Source organism: Perca flavescens, chromosome 2 (assembly GCF_004354835.1).
Source record: "Perca flavescens isolate YP-PL-M2 chromosome 2, PFLA_1.0, whole genome shotgun sequence".
Lineage (NCBI taxonomy): Eukaryota > Metazoa > Chordata > Actinopteri > Perciformes > Percidae > Perca > Perca flavescens.
Window position 1 is genome coordinate 31366521 of NC_041332.1, and position 17270 is coordinate 31383790.

A 17270-nucleotide genomic window follows, 5' to 3' on the forward strand; every position below is an offset into this window, starting at 1 on the left:
GGAGCAACAACGCGAGTATGAAAAACATTACCCAGCCTTCTTATTGTTCATATACATATAGATATAGATATACATCGAAAATACATTCAAAAGTTGTTATGACTTTATATGATACTAGCGGTGGTAACAATATCATAATCAAGTACGTCAGGTAGGTTGAGCTACTCATGAATAGCACAGAACAACCTCAAGAGATGTACACTGTAACATGTACATCATACAAGGGACAAACACTGAGGTTTTGTAGTTGTGAAACTTGATATGATTGCAGATGATGGGACTTTAAAAGGGCACCAATTTAAATAGGCTCCCCTCTTAATTTTGCCAAAATGAAAGTAATAGGCCAGAAAGTTGCATATCTATCATATATATCATCTTCAGTTATTGCCAGGTATCATAGTCACAATTTCAGCATATTCATGTGTTTTAGATGCTTCAAAATCAACCTGGAAAATGAGGGTTAGAGGGGAATCTAAATACTCATAATTAGTATTATATTTAAACCATACAGGTTAGTAACTTTTCATGTCAGAAACGGGATTAGCCACCACCATTATTGTTTAAACTGTATATGGGTGACTTATGTGGGTGTTGTAAATAATAATTATTTTTTGTATTGTTAGCAGATTATTGTGTTGTATTTTCTCCCCACAGTGATGGTTTTCAGCAGTTAGGTGTATACTCTGAATACAGAGCTGACCTTTTTAGATAATAAGATGTAAAAGGATTTTTAAAACGATCATTTCCAGAATTCAACTTAAGTGGAGAAAGCTGATTTAATGGTTGATGGAGACCTTTCGACTAAATTATACTGTGTATGCTTAAGGTCACAATTGTTTCCTGAACCTAACCACATTTTTGTGCCCAAACCTAACCAAACTGCGACCACTTCACAATGTTGTATTTAAAAAAGCTACCATTACCTTTAGGTATGAGGACAGAAAAAAAGCCCTATGGGTCGCAATAGCGGGCAGGGAACAATTGACCTATGTGGTCGTATGGTTTCGCAGACTTGTTGGAAAAATGAGAAACAAGCCAAACAGAAAAACTGCATCAACAAAGAAGAATATCCATCATGGTTTTACTCATAATACTTGTGAGTGAGTTGTCAAGTATTGATTGGAATGAGAGTTAGCGTGACCCCCCTTTGTCGCAGTTTTAATTTAGTCACTTTAAAGTTGAGGTCCTTTTTCAAACATTTCCGTAATTTCTTCCAACCCATATGTAGTTTTCATCATCCCTGAAAATATCCACACAAACCGAAATACAAATCGTGCATTTCTGCAAATGATTACCATTGAACCTTCTTTGTATGTGCAACTTAGACATTTGTTGATTTGCAATCTGTACAAACTCTGTCTTCATTTTTTTGTGTCTCTCTGCTTTTGGAGTGTCCTGACTGTGAACTGAAGGGCTGGTAACACTTACACACAGACAAAAAGGCCATCCTGTAGTTGTTGTTCATCCACCCGTACAGTATGGGATTGACAAACGTCGAGCACATTGCCACAATGTGGAACACCGTGAAAAGCAGCTTGAAATCCTTCATAAACAGCAACGTGCTGTCAATGTCAACAGCCAACTGGAATGCATGTAAAGGCAACCAGCTGACAGCGAAAACCACAACCATGGTCACCAGCATCTTAGTGGTCTTCTTCCTGTGCTGACGGCGGTCATTTCGACCTATGTAAACCACATGATTATTCAGCTTATTCCAGATGCTGATGTATGCAACGCAGTTGATAGCCAGAGGTAAACCGTACTGAACCAGAAGCACTGATATACTGTAGATGCTTCCGTTTGCGCTGCTTCCCGGCCAATGCTCCGTACACACCTGAATAGACAGGTGTGGTAGTATGACGAACGTCCCGTACTCCCTGAAGATGGCAAGCGGGCTGGCCAACAGGGCGCTGACAGCCCATGTGATGACAATGACCACAGCGCACATGTCTTTGGACATCTTGGTCTCCATGTGGTAGACAATGCTCCTGTGGCGGTCCACGGCGATGACGTTCATGGTGATGGTGGACACGTGCACGGCCAGGCCTTGAGAGTAGGGCAGCATGAAGCACAACACCTGACCAAACTTCCACTCGCCATACAGAGTGTTGACAAGGGTGAAAGGCAAACACAGCGCATTCACCAGCAAGTCTGCAACAGCTAAGTTTACAATGAAGAAATTGTTGACAGTCCGTAGATGTTTAAACTTGCAGACGACGTATATCACTAAGGAGTTTCCGATGACTCCAAACAATATGATTGTGCTGTAAGCAAGAATGAGAATAACTCGAACTCCCACCAGCTTTGTGCTGTCATCCAGCTTCAACAAGGGCTCATCATTTACTGTGCCAGTAGTTGAGCAGCAGTTGGAAGATTTAGGTTCAAGTGGGAATTCTTTTGCTTGAGTCATGTTGAGTTGATCTGCTGAATCCATGGCGGACAGTCTCCATAAGTCACTCTGGGAAAATATGGACATCACTCTCAGTAATGGACATACATGTTGTGACTAAACAAAGTCAATTACTTCTATTTTTTATCAGTTTTTTCTTTTTATATATCAACAGGCAATAAGCTTGTAGGAGCCACATATTGTATATTGTTTATGGTCTCATTTATATTAATTATTGATTATTCTATTGTGCACTTATATTGTAGGTTGTGGGCGTTTTTGTCGCGGTTTGAGCGGAAGTGAAAACATATTTGTTTGCTTCACCTGTTCACCTGGGTTTTTTGGGGCTTTGACAGAGAGGGGGTGAGCCTGGGAGCGAATACTTTCTGTTGACCGCCGCACTACCGCACGTATTTCAACTCAAGTAACTTTACATTTGGTAACTGCAGTACTAGTTGTATTTTACGTGTGGAGGAATACATCATTGCAATACAATCTCAAGCTCGTCACAGTGTGTTTCTGCATCTCTGTGTTTAGTCCCTCGCGGCAGCACTTTGTTGGACTGCTTACAGCCGCAACAAAGCTGGCTAAATGTTTTCATTTCTTCAAAAACAATACTGTGTGATCTAGAAAATATAAAACAATAATGTTTCTTTTCTTTTGGAACATATGAAAAGCGTTAAAGTTAATGAATATGTATTGCCTACTGCCTACAAACAACAATGACACTGTGGAATTAGTGTTTTTTTAATATAGATTTCAACAGATTCTAAGAACATTTATTTTAATTAAGTATGCACTGATGCCTACTAAAAATCTATCTAGCATTACAGAGGAAGATGAGCTATGATTTATGATATGCAAGATTAACTAGTAATGTTAAAATAAGTAAATAAATAACACACTGCAGAGTATGGAGACTGATCCTGGAACTGTTTCACAGATAGAGCAAGATACAACAAAAGCTATGGGCACTCTGAAAGCAGTGTTGGAGGCTTGTTGTAATATGGGGACACTGATCCGCAGCCATCTACAAATAAAGCTTAAAAAAAAACATATATGAGCTCATTCACATAAAGTCACTCCAAACTCCAGGACACTCCAAAGTGTCATCTGGTGACTTCATTGATTTTAGTCTTGATGCTCTGTTTTCCAGCTTAAAGGATAACTGTAGTGTGTATGCATGTACTGACTTCTACTTTCAAAAAGCACAATAAACATTATTAGGGTGGATTGTCCCTTTAAAAAGATCTTGGACTATCACACTGAACTAAAAAAAATACCATAACCACATACAGTATTCTCCTTAAATGATAAATGCTGCATTGCTATTTGTTAACATTTGAAAACTCTCAAATGCTGTCATCACTTCACCTTTACACAAACCCAGCCTGGAAATATTTCTTATATTTCATGTATCCATTACGCAGAGAAAGTAGCTTCAAAAGTTAAAACGCAGTTGTCACTGGATCCCGCAGCAGTTTGTGATTATCATTTATAAAGAAAAAGAAGTGAGAAACGTGACATTGGTCAGTTGCTAATACGCAAGCCTGATAAACAGCAAGATACTGCTCAGTTTTCCACACTGATAAATTGTCCGAATCAGAAGAGCAACGAGCGTTGTACTCACCTCCATCTGCAGATGTTTTCAGACTCCTCTCATTGTTTCTGCCTCCAGTAAAGTTTCGCAAACTTTTGTAATGCTTCTTCTCTTTCCTGTGCTATTCAAAAGACAACAGCAATATTAACCACTCAAACGCCCACTGATGAATCTTCTTCAAGAGGAACAACGTACGCTCAGAAGCAAAGCGCGCAACATTTGCCAGTGCGCACTGCAGCCCGTTTGGCATTGAGGGCGCATTACCTGTCCTGCGAGACAGCGAGAGAACGAAACGTGAGGCGTGTTGAGTAACAGAGAGGAAACGCGTCCTACCCTGACCAACATCCTCTACCCCACCTTTGCCTCACAATGGGTCATTTTTTTGATGCATTTCATTCCGAACGAGTTCGCGTCTCCTCGTGAAGGTTATAGCAAACGGCATGATACCGTCTGTCAGTGCAAAATAGCGGAAGGATATACATTATATTAACACAAATTCTGCATTTGTGTTCAACTCTGTTAATAATCTGCGCTGTAAAAGAATCAATCAAATCAAATTCAGAGACGTTTCGAACATAACCAAGAATCAAATGATCTATAGGTAGGCTATGATGTGATCTGTTTTGCACGAATGCCAGCAGCTCTGCCCTGGGTGTGCCTCTGCAGAACAATCCCTCAGAGGGAGTAGGGGTTGATCATTATTTCATTCCTATTAAAAGAAGATTACAATTTTTTTTAAGAAATTTGGCTTAATTGCAAGCAGATAATAATGTCACCTAAAGGCCTGGCTAAATTTGACTGCAGAAGTTGGGTTGAATGCATGAGTGCACACATGGTTGTGTTTGCATCTTTCCACCTTTGTGAGCAAAAGTTATACTCTGAGACAAACATCATAACCCATCCATCAATTATACCCTGTGTGTCCTGTGCATATCCCAGCACAAACTGAGACGGGGTACACCCTCAGGTTGTTAGTCTACCACATGGCCATTATACACACCTTCAGGGAATTCAGTCAAATTCAGAGTGTGTCAATTAATGAAGGGCACAATGAATATTAATGAGGAAGTTATAGTCAGGCATGTTTAAGTTTGCCAACATCAACAATGTACATTGACAATTATGAGGTAAACTCACCTCTGAGCTTGAAAAATATTGTTAAAGCAATGTTTGAGTGACGATGACAAAAGCATGTCCCAGATTATATTGAGTAATAAAAGCAAAATCCCACTTTTCAGAGATGTTAAAACCGTGATGCTTCATTGACTTTACTCCATTATCCACAAACTGCATCATCATTTGAGACCTTAAAGTAATCCAAACGTTTTATATTATGGTCAATGGCAGTGAGTGTTTACCATTTAAAGTGTAGTACAATGGAGCTGACCCATTTCAAACTGCCTCTGGCTGGTAATTGGGCTCATAATTTGATTACCACTGTTACAAACCAAGACACCATGTGGCCATTGGAAATTGAGTTACTTTCAAGCAGCCTTCTTGGCAAAAGCCCACTTAGCCCATAGTGCAACTACACAGGTGGTGAAGTCATGAGAAAAACCAGAAAAGCCTGGATAGAAGGGAATGTTAAGGGTTTACCCTGTCATTTTAGGAGGTGGAGCAGACTGTAAGTGAGGGTCTTGTTTTAATGTGATTGTTAGCACAAGAAAAGATTCTTCTGTTGTCAATAAAAAAAGATTATAGCAGTGTGTTTTAAGGTTTCAGCTCTTTCTTCAATTCCAGGCATCATATGTTTTCGATCCAGCATCCATTCTATTGGGCACAGGGATGTGTGTGTCTTTTTTATCACTATTGTCTATCAGTCATGATCTCACCACAGTAATGTAACTTTAATGTAGACCACTGCTGGAGAGATCATTATTAAATTGAGTAGGCCTAACTACTAGTCTTTCAGTGGTGCGGATCCATTTAACAGTTGGACTGTTTGGACTGTGATATCCCTCGAGGCTGTGGCATTTGTGAAAAAACTGTTCGAAATACGAAAAGAGTTTCTTATACGAAAAAAGTTTAGTATACGAAAATAGTTTCTTATACGAAAAGAGTTTCTTTCTTATGCTTAGAGCTTAAAGTCTTACTATACCCTAGAGACAGACTGTTTTTTTGTGCTCTCGGTATGGATTCATCCAATTCTTACAGAGACAGAAAACTTGATTTAAAGAAGCCATGTGATCCATGTTTGACCTGGTTATTGGTAGCTAAATAAAGGAGACCCTTGACACCATGTGGGAATATAGATATGATAATGCGATTTCCTTCAGTGAATCCAGGCTAAAACTGAAAGGCGTCAATTTTAGAGGAGACCAAACTCAGTTACTCTTCAATCTCAGCAGGGACTGTGCACCTGCACTCCGCTTAATAGAACTTGGAGGCTTGAACCCCTTACATCAGCCTCTCTCAAATCAATACGCGGTGCTTCTCCGCAGGATAAGTGCTGACGTGTAACGGCAAGGCAATTATCCTTAATTGACATCGGTCTATACCAGTGTTGTACAGGTTCAAGGCAGAAATACATTCAGACAGTTTGACTCTAGTGACTTTTTACATCTTACTATCCTGGACGTCCAACAGGTATATTATAGTTTGATTGAAAAAAAAACATCCTAACATCAGTTTGATTTATCTGAGCTAAGGCCAAGAAGCTTTTGTTCAATATCAATAGTAGAGCGGGTATAAGACTAAGTTTAGTCATTCTAATTGATTATTATATGCTTGTGGTGATTGTTTTGTTCTGATTGTTTATTTGTTTTTGTGTTTTTTAAATGTGTACAAGAAAAATGTGTGAATATAATTTCTTTTCACTGTAAATGATGTTCTCCTGGTGTGAGTCGTTGTGTTTATAATCAATAAAAAAGACAATTAAAAAAATATTAAGTTTATAATCAGAAAGAAAGGTGAGATCCACTACGGAGACAGGTACAGGTTGTCATGGCAACAACCAATTTATAACATCTGGCCCATTCTTTGCTCTGTTGCCGTCTGACAGTTTCTAGTCTCGCTTTGCCAGACCTTCGTCCAAAGTGCTGCGGGGGAGGGTCTGGCTAGTCCACACGGCATTCTGGGATGGGACAAAAACGTGCTCTGGTTTATCGGCATTTCTTTAAACCAATCACAATCATCACGGGCGGTGCTAAGATCCGCACGGAGCCAAGGAACTTGTTTTGGTGAAATGTGTACGTTCAAAAGTTGTTTTAGTCGGGCGCCTGGGTAGCTCACCTGGTAGAGCGCGCGCCCATATACAGAGACTCAGTACTCGACGCAGCGGCCATGGGTTTGGTTCTGACCTGCGGCCCTTTGCTGCATGTCATTCCCCTTCTCTCTCCCCTTTCATGTCTAAGCAGTCCTGTCACAAATAAAGGCCTAAAATTACTGGAATTGTTGGGTCTTTATAAATTATAGCGTGTGGTCTAGACCTACTCTATCTGTAAAGTGCCTTGAGATAACTCTTGTTATGAATTGATACTATGAATAAATTGAATTAAAATTTGTTTTAGTCGTGCAACAGAAAACTCAGATTGGACAGATGGTCTAGCTAGCTGTCTGGATTTACCCTGCAGAGATCTGAGGAGCAGTTAACCATAGTCCTCAGAAATCCACCGGAGTTTTAAATTCCAACACAAAGAAAGAGGAAGGTGACGGACAGCCGGCCAAAATCAGGGTCATCCGGCGGAATTTCCGTCGGCAACGGAGCAATCCCGGAAGTGCGACGTCGTGGATATAGACTAGACAGTTTCTAATCTCCTGTCGTTAGAACCTGCCAATCCCTCCCTGTCCAGTAGTTGTTGATACATTTCCACATGAGTTAACCTCCACACCCCCCTGCACACCTGCTCCCTATTCCCTCATCAGCTCCATGTTTATGTTTAGTCTGCATTTTAGTTGTTATTCCAGTTTTGTGCTGTCCAAGCTGTACCACTCCGCACTCTAGTCTTCCCGATAATTATTGTTACCAAGGGTACATTTTCTATCCATTTCAAGGACTTACATGAACTTAATAGCTTTGTAGTCAACAACAGATTTACAGATGTATTGATTTGTATATACTGTATGTATTTTAATAAATACTTTGTTTTTATTGGGCACAATCCAGGGAATGTAATAAGAAGAAGAAGCTTTATTTAGACAGCAATTTATGAAAACAAAAGTTGGATGCAAACATTTCAAGACTGCAAAGAGGCAACTAAAACCAGACAATTAAAATAATGCAATAAAATTAAATCAAATTAACTTTGGTGGCAACAGATAAAGCGATAAGATAAAAGTTGTTGATATTTGACACAATAAAGACAACAGGAAGCAAGTAGAAATACACGTTTAATGGACTGACAAATACAATGACCTTTGTCATTACAATATATCAAAATGATACTGTATTCCACAAAGAAGAAACTTACTGCACTTTGTCCAAGCCAACCTTTTAGCTAGAACATGTTATAAGTGTAGTATCACGTGTACACGGAAAAGCATTCACAACAACACCAGTCTACATACACCATCATATTTATACACAGAGCAGATTCTTCTTTCCAGATACAGTATCTCTGTTGAGCTTTATCTCAGTCTTCTGTAGTTTGCCACTGTGCTCAGTCCATTTAAAGGTCCCATGGCATGAAAATTTCACTTTATGACATTTTTTAACATTAATGTGAGTTCACCTAGCCTGCCTATGGTCCCCCAGTGGCTAGAAATGGTTATAGATGTAAACCGAGCCCTGGGTATCCTGCTCTGCCTTTGAGAAAATGAAAGCTCAGATGGGCCGATCTGGAATCTTGCTCCTTATGAGGTCATGAGGTTACCTCCCCTTTCTCTGCTTTGCCCGCCCAGAGAATTTGGCCCGCCCATGAGAGAGAGGCATCATGGCTTTCAAACAAGCGAAAAATGGCTGTTGGTCAAGGCTACACCCCCACCCTCCACCTTGCCCCCATCTCTCCTCCTAAATAGCATTTAAAGCTACGGACAGAGAAATGGCACATACTAAGGAAAGCTCATTGTGGGACTGGCTCTAGTGGCTGTAATTCTGCACCAAGGCTGAATTTTGGGAAAGAGACTTCAGATACAGTATTAGAGGACCACTGAGGCCTATATAAAAGCATCCAAAAAGCAGCATGTCATGGGACCTTTAAAATCTATGCTACTGGTAAATGAGAAAAAAAGATGTATAGCAGCACGACCGTTAGGAGCAAACTATCAAGTACAAGACAAATAGAACATCAGTTAATATATAATTTTTTTAAATCTGCAATTGCTTAAAGCAACACAAGAGAACTTTTCCCACTTCGGCCCCCCTAAAGGTTGGAAGCGGAATTGTCCATTACATTACATTGTCCAGTTCATTCGAACTACAGATCCGCTACACGATCTGGCAAACTTGCATAATGTAATGTAATGGACAATTCCGCTTCCAACTTGTAGGGGGACTGAAGCGTTAAAAGTTCTCTAGTGTTGCTTTAAAGAAGGTAAAACGTAAAGTACTGACATTTCTATTAAAGAGAACACCTTTGTTTCATAATGCCTTCAGTCACACAGCTAAACCACAAGACTTCATTTCAGCTTCCACCAGGTTGTGTTAAATTAGTCTTTCTCGTGAGCCGTCTTAACAGAGTCCATTAGGCTGCCATCCAGATGGTGAATGAGATGAGCACGGTCAGTAAAACTGTCAGTGATGTCACACAGCCCAGATACAGCATGGTTCCTATACCACACAGTGCAGTCAAATAGGCACTCATCCTGCTGCAAACAATCTTCCGTACAGTTGTGCAGAACTACAAAAAAAGAGTGTGGGAATTAGACAGTGATGAGGCTAAGTAAATCACAAATTAGCTGTGTAGTAGAGGTCAGCTATCAAAGGTAAGGTCTTCATTACCTCCAGATCAGCAGTAGTTTGGGCATAAAGTAACACTAGATGGAGCTACTTGCCTCTTGAATGAGTGAATTGTAATGTCCACTGCAGTGGGCTGAAGCAAACAACTCTCTGCTGTGAAAATATCGTCATGTGACCAATTTCTGCCTTCAGTCACACACTATGGATTAACATCACCTTACGCTGACTTTTACATTGTTTCTTTATTAAATCCTTGGAAATAACTGACGGCATTATGCTACAAGGGCAATGAACCTTAAACCTTTGGATTTTGCTTGTGACCTTTCTCTTGCAAAAATAGAAAGGCTTTATAGATTTAAAGGTTACTGTGGAAAAACAAATCAACATTCCTTTTTTGACATGCTTTTGAACAAGCTACTCTTCATATTCAGTCAAACTTTTTTCTTTTGTATTTATCAGCAGACAGCTTGTAGACTTCACACACTCCACACTTCATAGACTGATTCAGTCATATTAGATGGAAGGTACTTTAATTGATCTCATGTTAAAGGATAGGTTCATATATTTTTTCAAGTCCATACTGGCTGTGAAGAAATTTCTTCCTAATGCAATTGCAATTTAAGTGATAGGTGAAAACATTTAGAATCCTTGTTCTATTCAACAATGTATTTCAATGTTCAGCTAAAGCTAATATAGTCTAAGGCTTCAGCAGTCTGACTTAGTCAATACAATAATTACCTTCCAAAGTTACTGTATTGGTTGTATATATTAGATTAGATTAGATTAGATTAGATTCAACTGTATTGAAATGCAAGGAATATTGCCTTCCACTGTAGTGCAGCAAAACAAGTTTGTCAAGGGAAACAAAAAAAAAGGTAATTTTGCAATAAAAAGACAAATATTTGAAGATACCTACAAAGTGGAAAAACTCAGACTATTGCAGCCTTATATTATCTTTGGTTAAACATTGGAATGCATTTTTACACAGGATTAAGATTGTGGATTTGGTTAGAAAAGGATCTTCATATTGCTAGTATGGACAGAAAAATGTAAACCTATCTTTTAATTTTTCTACTGACAGGAGGCCAGAGACTCTACCTTGTACGTCTGGTAGCTGATGGCCATTCCATATCTGCAGTACATGACATAGTGTTCACAGTTGTACCACAGTAAGCTGTAGGTGACAGAGCCCAGGAGTTTCTCAGCCCGTCTGGCCACCTCGTCCCCGTCCAAAGGAGGCTGGCTGCACACCTTGTCCATGTGGTTGATCAGAATCTCTGAGCCATACGCAAAATCTTCCACAGAGTCCACTCTGACGCTGGCAACCTTAGTGATAACCCCCAGCAGCAGGCGGTTATTTGTTACCATCTTGGCAATTGCAGATTTATTCTTAGTAATCACAGGAAGAATGTCCGGGATGAGATGAGCCACACGATTGTCTCCCAAGTAGATACCAAAATGTGTGAACAATGTCCTGGGGACTTCTAATAAATCACCACGCTTGTAAAGGGACAGGTCATGTTTGGAGTCGTCCTCCTTTTGCAAAGCTACATAGAACAAGTTGAGTATTTGGTAAAGAAACATGATGGCTGCAAGTGTGCTGCAGAATGCGTGCCACTCATTTTATTTAAGTCGGAGTTGGGAGGGGCTAGAGCGGATCGTAGGATTAGATATTGGTCAATGTTTCAGTAAGAGTTTGACAGAAATAAAGGAGCTTTCTCTAATGGATTTTGAAACTCACTTGCTGTATTAAGGTCAAGGGTCCTCATTAAGAAGGCTGACATGGCAACCATGTTAAATCCTCATTAGAAGGTCACTGACTATTGAGCCATCCTACCCAAATAAACAGCCTTTGTTTTTCGTGGACTACGTTGTTCTGCAGCACTTTCATCGTTATTCAGCACTTTCCTGGACATTTACAATTGTTTTGTTCGTTTATCACACAGTTATAAAAACATACCAAAAAGTGGCATGTGAAAAGAAACTAAATCCATCACAATACAATGAGAAATGGCATAGGTGTAGTCCAGCCAAAATAAAAATACTTTATTTACTTACTTACTTACTCACTTACTTACTTACTTACTTACTTACTTACTTACTTATTTACTTACTTTTTGGTTTATTTACCAGGGACAATAGACATTTACTGTCCCAGAGTTAGCTCAGTAGCTAAATTTCATCAGCAGTCCCTGAGTAGGCAAAGGAGTTATGGCATAAATATTGCTTGCATGAGATTGATTGTAATGTTGTAATGTAATTGTAATTGAAATGTAATGTAATGTAATGTCAACAATTTTTGGAGCATATACACGGTATATTTACACACATACTTTATTACTGTTTTCTCTCAATAAGATAATATATGATGAAATATCACACACATTAAGGCTAATTTAGGCATCAGCTTTCACTGGCATGTGGTTGGAGATGTATGGAGAGTCACACTCACAATTACAAATAAATTTGTTAATTATACTTTTGTCATATTTACATTATATTAAGTACACTACTATAAAATACACACAATATTAAGATGTTTTGGCAAAAATTAAATGCTAAAATTCATTCATAACTGTATTCCTATATCGGAAAAGTATTTCCCCACATTTTTATGAGATGACAAACAGGAAAATAGGAAACTATGAATGCACATATGAACACAAAACATTAAACAGTGTCTCCACGCTCTAATGAAAGTATAATTGTAGGGGACTCATAAGGCATCGCAAGACTAGAGTGCACCATCCTGAAGAGGTTTCAGGTGGTCAGTCCTCACCAAGTAAAAGTGCAGTTCAATTTGCTTTTGCAGGTTCCTTGTGCTAAACTCCTTTACCCAGCCATCCACAGAGTAAAGGGAATAGGGATTGTGGGTATGTGGTTGACGGTGCCATGCCGAAACAGACGATTGGCTTGTGGCAATCACGCTGCAATCACTCACAGTGATGAGAAAGAAATACAGTTTATTTCATGTTGTGCTTGATATACTAATGTTATGTAGAGTTTTATACCATGGCTACAGAACATTTCTGATGGACTTTTCAACTTGAAAAACAAGTCTGTTAAAATCATATATTTTATACCATGATCATAGTTTGTGTGAATAGTTTAACCACCACTCTTAATCTGTGTGCAAGGTTAACCTGGTAGAGGTAACCATCGCAACGGTTCTTGTTAAACTCAAAACTGGATTACCAATTTGGCAAAGCAGGGCTGCCACTTGCCAGGGGCAAGGGCGCTAAAAAACCCAGGTCCACTCCATGTTGCTAGGTTTTGGTAATCTGATTTGCAGTAATGTACTGTAAATATGAATGAAGTTGTAGGTCTCAGGGTTTATTACTGTGCTTCATAGCAGAGGTGGAAATGAAGACAGCTTTTGCTAACTCCAGAAAAACATTTACAAATTTTTTTGGAAATAATACATTAACCTCAAGAGAAAAAAAACAGATGACATATATATAGCTTATTTAATGAGGTTGATATTTTGTTTTGACTGTCGTCTACCAATAAGTGAATCCATTACATGACGAGCTGTAAAAACTCTCCCCAGGGAAACCCTAATCTAAATTTGTGGACTAGAGGGATGATTTGTCAAAATTTAGTTTTAAGAGCTTATTTTTCTTCATAGCCTACTATGTTGTTCACATATAGCATACTCCTAAATATAGCTGCTCCAACAACATAGAATAACTGGTTGTTTTTTAGGTCTAATGGGAACTTGGAGGTTGCAGGGTACATATAAAGGCTCCAGGGGGTCCAATAGGGAGGTCAATGGGGGCCCAACAACAAAATGTGTTGACTCCAAACATGTTAATCCACACTCCCTCCCTCATCCTCTGCTCCTCTGGTGCCAACCTCCTGTCTCCCTCTGGAACTGTCTCCACAAACACATCCGCAACTGCACCAACCTGTCCATGTAGTATATTTCACAAGTCAAAACTCACTTTTTTTAGAGCTGCTTTTTATGTTTGATCCACGTGTGTGGATTTGTAAAGTTTGGATTTCTTTGTTTTTTTTTAACTCTTTTAAGTGTCTTTGAGTGTTGTAAAAAGCAAATAAGATGCATTATTTTTATTATGATAAATGAGGATTTAAACACACACAGCATCTTTTTTGTGGTAAGAGGCTACCATATAGCCAAAGCATGATGATACGCTCCTTAAGGTGCCAATATGGATTATATACCTTATGCACTAATAACAATAATTATGCCATATACATGATCAATAACCAGAACAACATGTAAGACAGATATTTACTTCTGCACTCAATCACAGAAAAGAGTGTTAAGGACTATACCTTCTCTGTTTGCCGGCTGGCTGCAGATCCGTGTCGGTGACAAAGTGTTTACAGTTATACCACAGCAGACTGTATGGGATTGCTCCGATGAGTTTTTTTGCAGTAGTTGCTAAATGCTTTGCGAACACAAATGAGAACATTTGTTCCCTTTAAGCTGATATAAGTTTAATGACTTACATTTATCAATGTATCTAAATGTTTTAATAATCAATCATCAGTCATGCAATGGACCTTTATCACAGCAGACATTTTGACTTGTCATAGTAGGAAAAGCACAGCTGAAACTGATAACCTTAACAATGGCTCAATTCCATCAAGTGTCCCAGTAAGCTATTTCAGTGAGTCAGCATGCACAATACCAGGGCCTCTCCTAAGTTTAATGCAGCCATCATTAATGGTTTTGAATACACCTGTGCTTTTCCTGTTATGACATGTCAACATGTCTGCTGTGAAAAAGGTCAATTGTCTCATGAAATGCTTCAGACATGTTAGTGAACACAAACTTTGTCTTTCTGCCATTTGGTGCTGACCAGTCGGTGTACAATGGGTTCATCAGAGCTTTTTCTCTGGAAACAGCTGCCTGCTGCGGCTGGAAATGATGCCGATGAGAGTCATGAAAGCAAACCAAACAGTGAAGTTGCAGGCCAGAAAATCAAAACAAGGAACTGAAAGATGCTAAAACGCTCCGTACTGTAGAGCTGAGGGCACTTGCAGAGGCGAGTGATAATTGTCTGTGGGTTATCACTATGAACGACACCTGTCACATTAAAAATAGTCAATACAATATTGTTTATTATAAATAATTTTGATTAGTGCAGCTTTAAAGTGGATTAGCCAACAGGTCCTCCAAACCATGCGACGACAGGTTGTTCATTCCTACCCTCTAACAGGACCCCCAGTGGCGCGTTTTGGGGGAGGACAATCTGGGATTAACAGTGTTTTTAATTGATAGCAGATTGATTTCTGGAGATATTTTTTGCTTAATCTTTAGCAGTGGTGGAAGAAGTATTCAGATCATTTTATTTAAAACTATATTGTGTAAGAATTTCTCCCATCTAGTGGTGAAATTGTATATGACAACCAACTGAATATTACTTTCTAGCCCCTCCCATTCCAAGCGCGTTTTAACTCATACGGTGGCCGAACCCGAAATTAGCTCTTAGTATCACACGCAGCTGTTCTAGCCACTCCAATATTAACTTTGGTCTTGTTGCTTTGCCTGTCGCGTTGTTGTTTTAATTCTCTTTTTTGCTTCCTTGGCAACTTCATTACATGTCCTTGAGAATAGGTGTGTGATCCTCCATCTTCTACAAGCTTTCAAATCTGCCGGCAGTTGCGAGTAATCTCCCTGCTGGCATTTGTCACGGTGCCACTGAGTGTGAAAGCATGAAATGCGAAGGTATGTCCCTCTTTGGCTAATGTATTTTAAAGATAGAGGAACTACATGGCTGCCATCATTCGAGCGACTCGCTCGTATGTATTCTGAATTATTCTAAATGGCAGATTCTACACTTACGAGAATACTTTGATTAGTTGGTTACTTACACATGAATGAGCACATATTTGTGAAAGAACTAAGGAGTTTTTGCTATAGAATCAACTCAAAACATTACACAATGTAGGTTTAAGTAAAAGTACCAATTCTAGTAAAAGTCTTGCATTATGTACTACATGTATAGCATTCAATATGCAGAAGGGTTCCCTCACTGGCAGCACAATATTTCTCTCTAAATTGTGGTGGAGTATAAGTATAAAGGAGCATATAATGGAAATACTTAAGTGCAAATACCTCAAAATTGTACTTAAATACAGTACTTTAAAGTAAAGTTAGTAAATTTGTAAAATATACTTAATAACTTTCCATCATGATCTTTCCAAGCTCAAAGCATATACTGTAGGTCCATAACAAATTTAAATGTTGTTAGGTGCTGCAAAAGAGGAAAAAAAGAAAAAAAACAATGCTTTTATTATTTCTAAACTGATGGTTATATCTGTTTTGTTATACATTTCCAACTTTTGTTTACCTTTTTGGTGATTTGACTACTATTATGTAAAGCTAATTTCTTATCAGGTTGCATCAGACTTTTAAGACGATTACCGTCCAGACAATGGTGTGCAGAGGACCTGGTGGGCGGAGGACCTTGTTGTCTCACAGTGGCTAGTCTGTTCTGTCCCATCGTCAATCCAGGATCAGTGTTGGGACAAATCAGGCTGTGCTGGATGGTCTGCACCTTCTCAGAAGGACTTTATGATGAGATATGCATTCATTTGACCAGATTAACGTAATCCTGTAGGCTTCAGTTACACACTCATCATTTGACCTAGAAATACTTTGAGAAACACTTTTCTTTTCTTTTTTTAATCTTGTGTCTTTGAAACATTTCTTACAGTGCATTTGCTGAGATGGATAAATGAAGGATAGCTGATTGCTGGTATTTAAGTAACATTGTGAATGTGAGACTTTTACTTGTAGTTGAGTGTTTTAACATTGTTTTTTTTGTTAGTTTTTTTGGGCATTTCTGCCTTTAAAGATGCAGTAGGTAGACTTAGAACTAACATTCTGTCCTATTTGCTGAAACTGAGCCTAGTTTCGAAGAGAACTACATGAGGCAGGTAATTTAAAAATAATGAATCCAGCTCCTCTGGCACCACCTACAGCCTGTAGTGAGATTTGCAAAAATCCACCGCTCCCTGTTCAGATGCACCAATCAGGGCCAGGGGAGGTGTCTAACTGCATGTCAATCACTGCTCATGCACATGCATTCATTCTCCCTTGTGGGGGGAGGGACTTAGGAGAAAATGTTGGGCTTTAGCAGAAAGGGGGAGGGACTGAGAAGTTGTTGATGTTAAAATTGTTTGGCCAAGTCCTGGATCCATTCTTCAACCTGCATTACTGACCTCAACCCCATTGAACACTTGTGGGTTCAGCTTGGGCGTGCTGTTAGTGCCAGAGTGACACAACCACGTTGGCTGACTTGCGACAAATGCTAAACACACTATCTTCACAAATAAAATAAAAAAACTCTAAATAAAAAAGTTGTTTTAATTGTGCAACAGAAAACTCAGATAGTCCTCATAAATCAACTGGAGTTTAAAATGCCAACACAAGGAAATCCCAAGGCAACGGTTATCTGGCAGAATTTTCA

General features: G+C 39.1%; 2 protein-coding genes across 2 annotated transcripts; both read right to left on the reverse strand.

The window, feature by feature from the left end:
* Positions 1-1212: 1212 nt before the first annotated feature.
* npy2r (neuropeptide Y receptor Y2) lies at positions 1213-4243 on the reverse strand. The gene is made up of 2 exons (XM_028566130.1): positions 4020-4243; positions 1213-2458 (listed from the first exon to the last, which is right to left on the reverse strand). Exons 1-2 carry the CDS (start codon positions 4023-4025, stop codon positions 1322-1324), a joined length of 1143 nt encoding a protein of 380 aa, XP_028421931.1. The 5' UTR covers positions 4026-4243; the 3' UTR covers positions 1213-1321.
* A 5367-nt stretch (positions 4244-9610) lies between these two features.
* On the reverse strand, positions 9611-11618 carry si:dkey-30k22.5 (lecithin retinol acyltransferase family protein). The gene is made up of 3 exons (XM_028589532.1): positions 11567-11618; positions 10924-11372; positions 9611-9766 (listed from the first exon to the last, which is right to left on the reverse strand). The coding sequence occupies exons 1-3, from the start codon at positions 11616-11618 to the stop codon at positions 9611-9613; spliced, it is 657 nt and encodes a 218-aa protein (XP_028445333.1).
* Positions 11619-17270: the final 5652 nt, after the last annotated feature.

Coding starts and splice junctions, on each gene's coding strand:
- si:dkey-30k22.5 (XM_028589532.1), bottom strand. CDS start 11,618: ATGGTTGCCATGTCAGCCTTCTTAATGAGGACCCTTGACCTTAATACA. Junction 11,373..11,566: donor CCTTGACCTTAATACAGCAA/GTGAGTTTCAAA, acceptor TGTTCTATGTAG/CTTTGCAAAAGGAGGACGAC. Junction 9,767..10,923: donor TCAGCTACCAGACGTACAAG/GTAGAGTCTCTG, acceptor CTTTTTTTGTAG/TTCTGCACAACTGTACGGAA.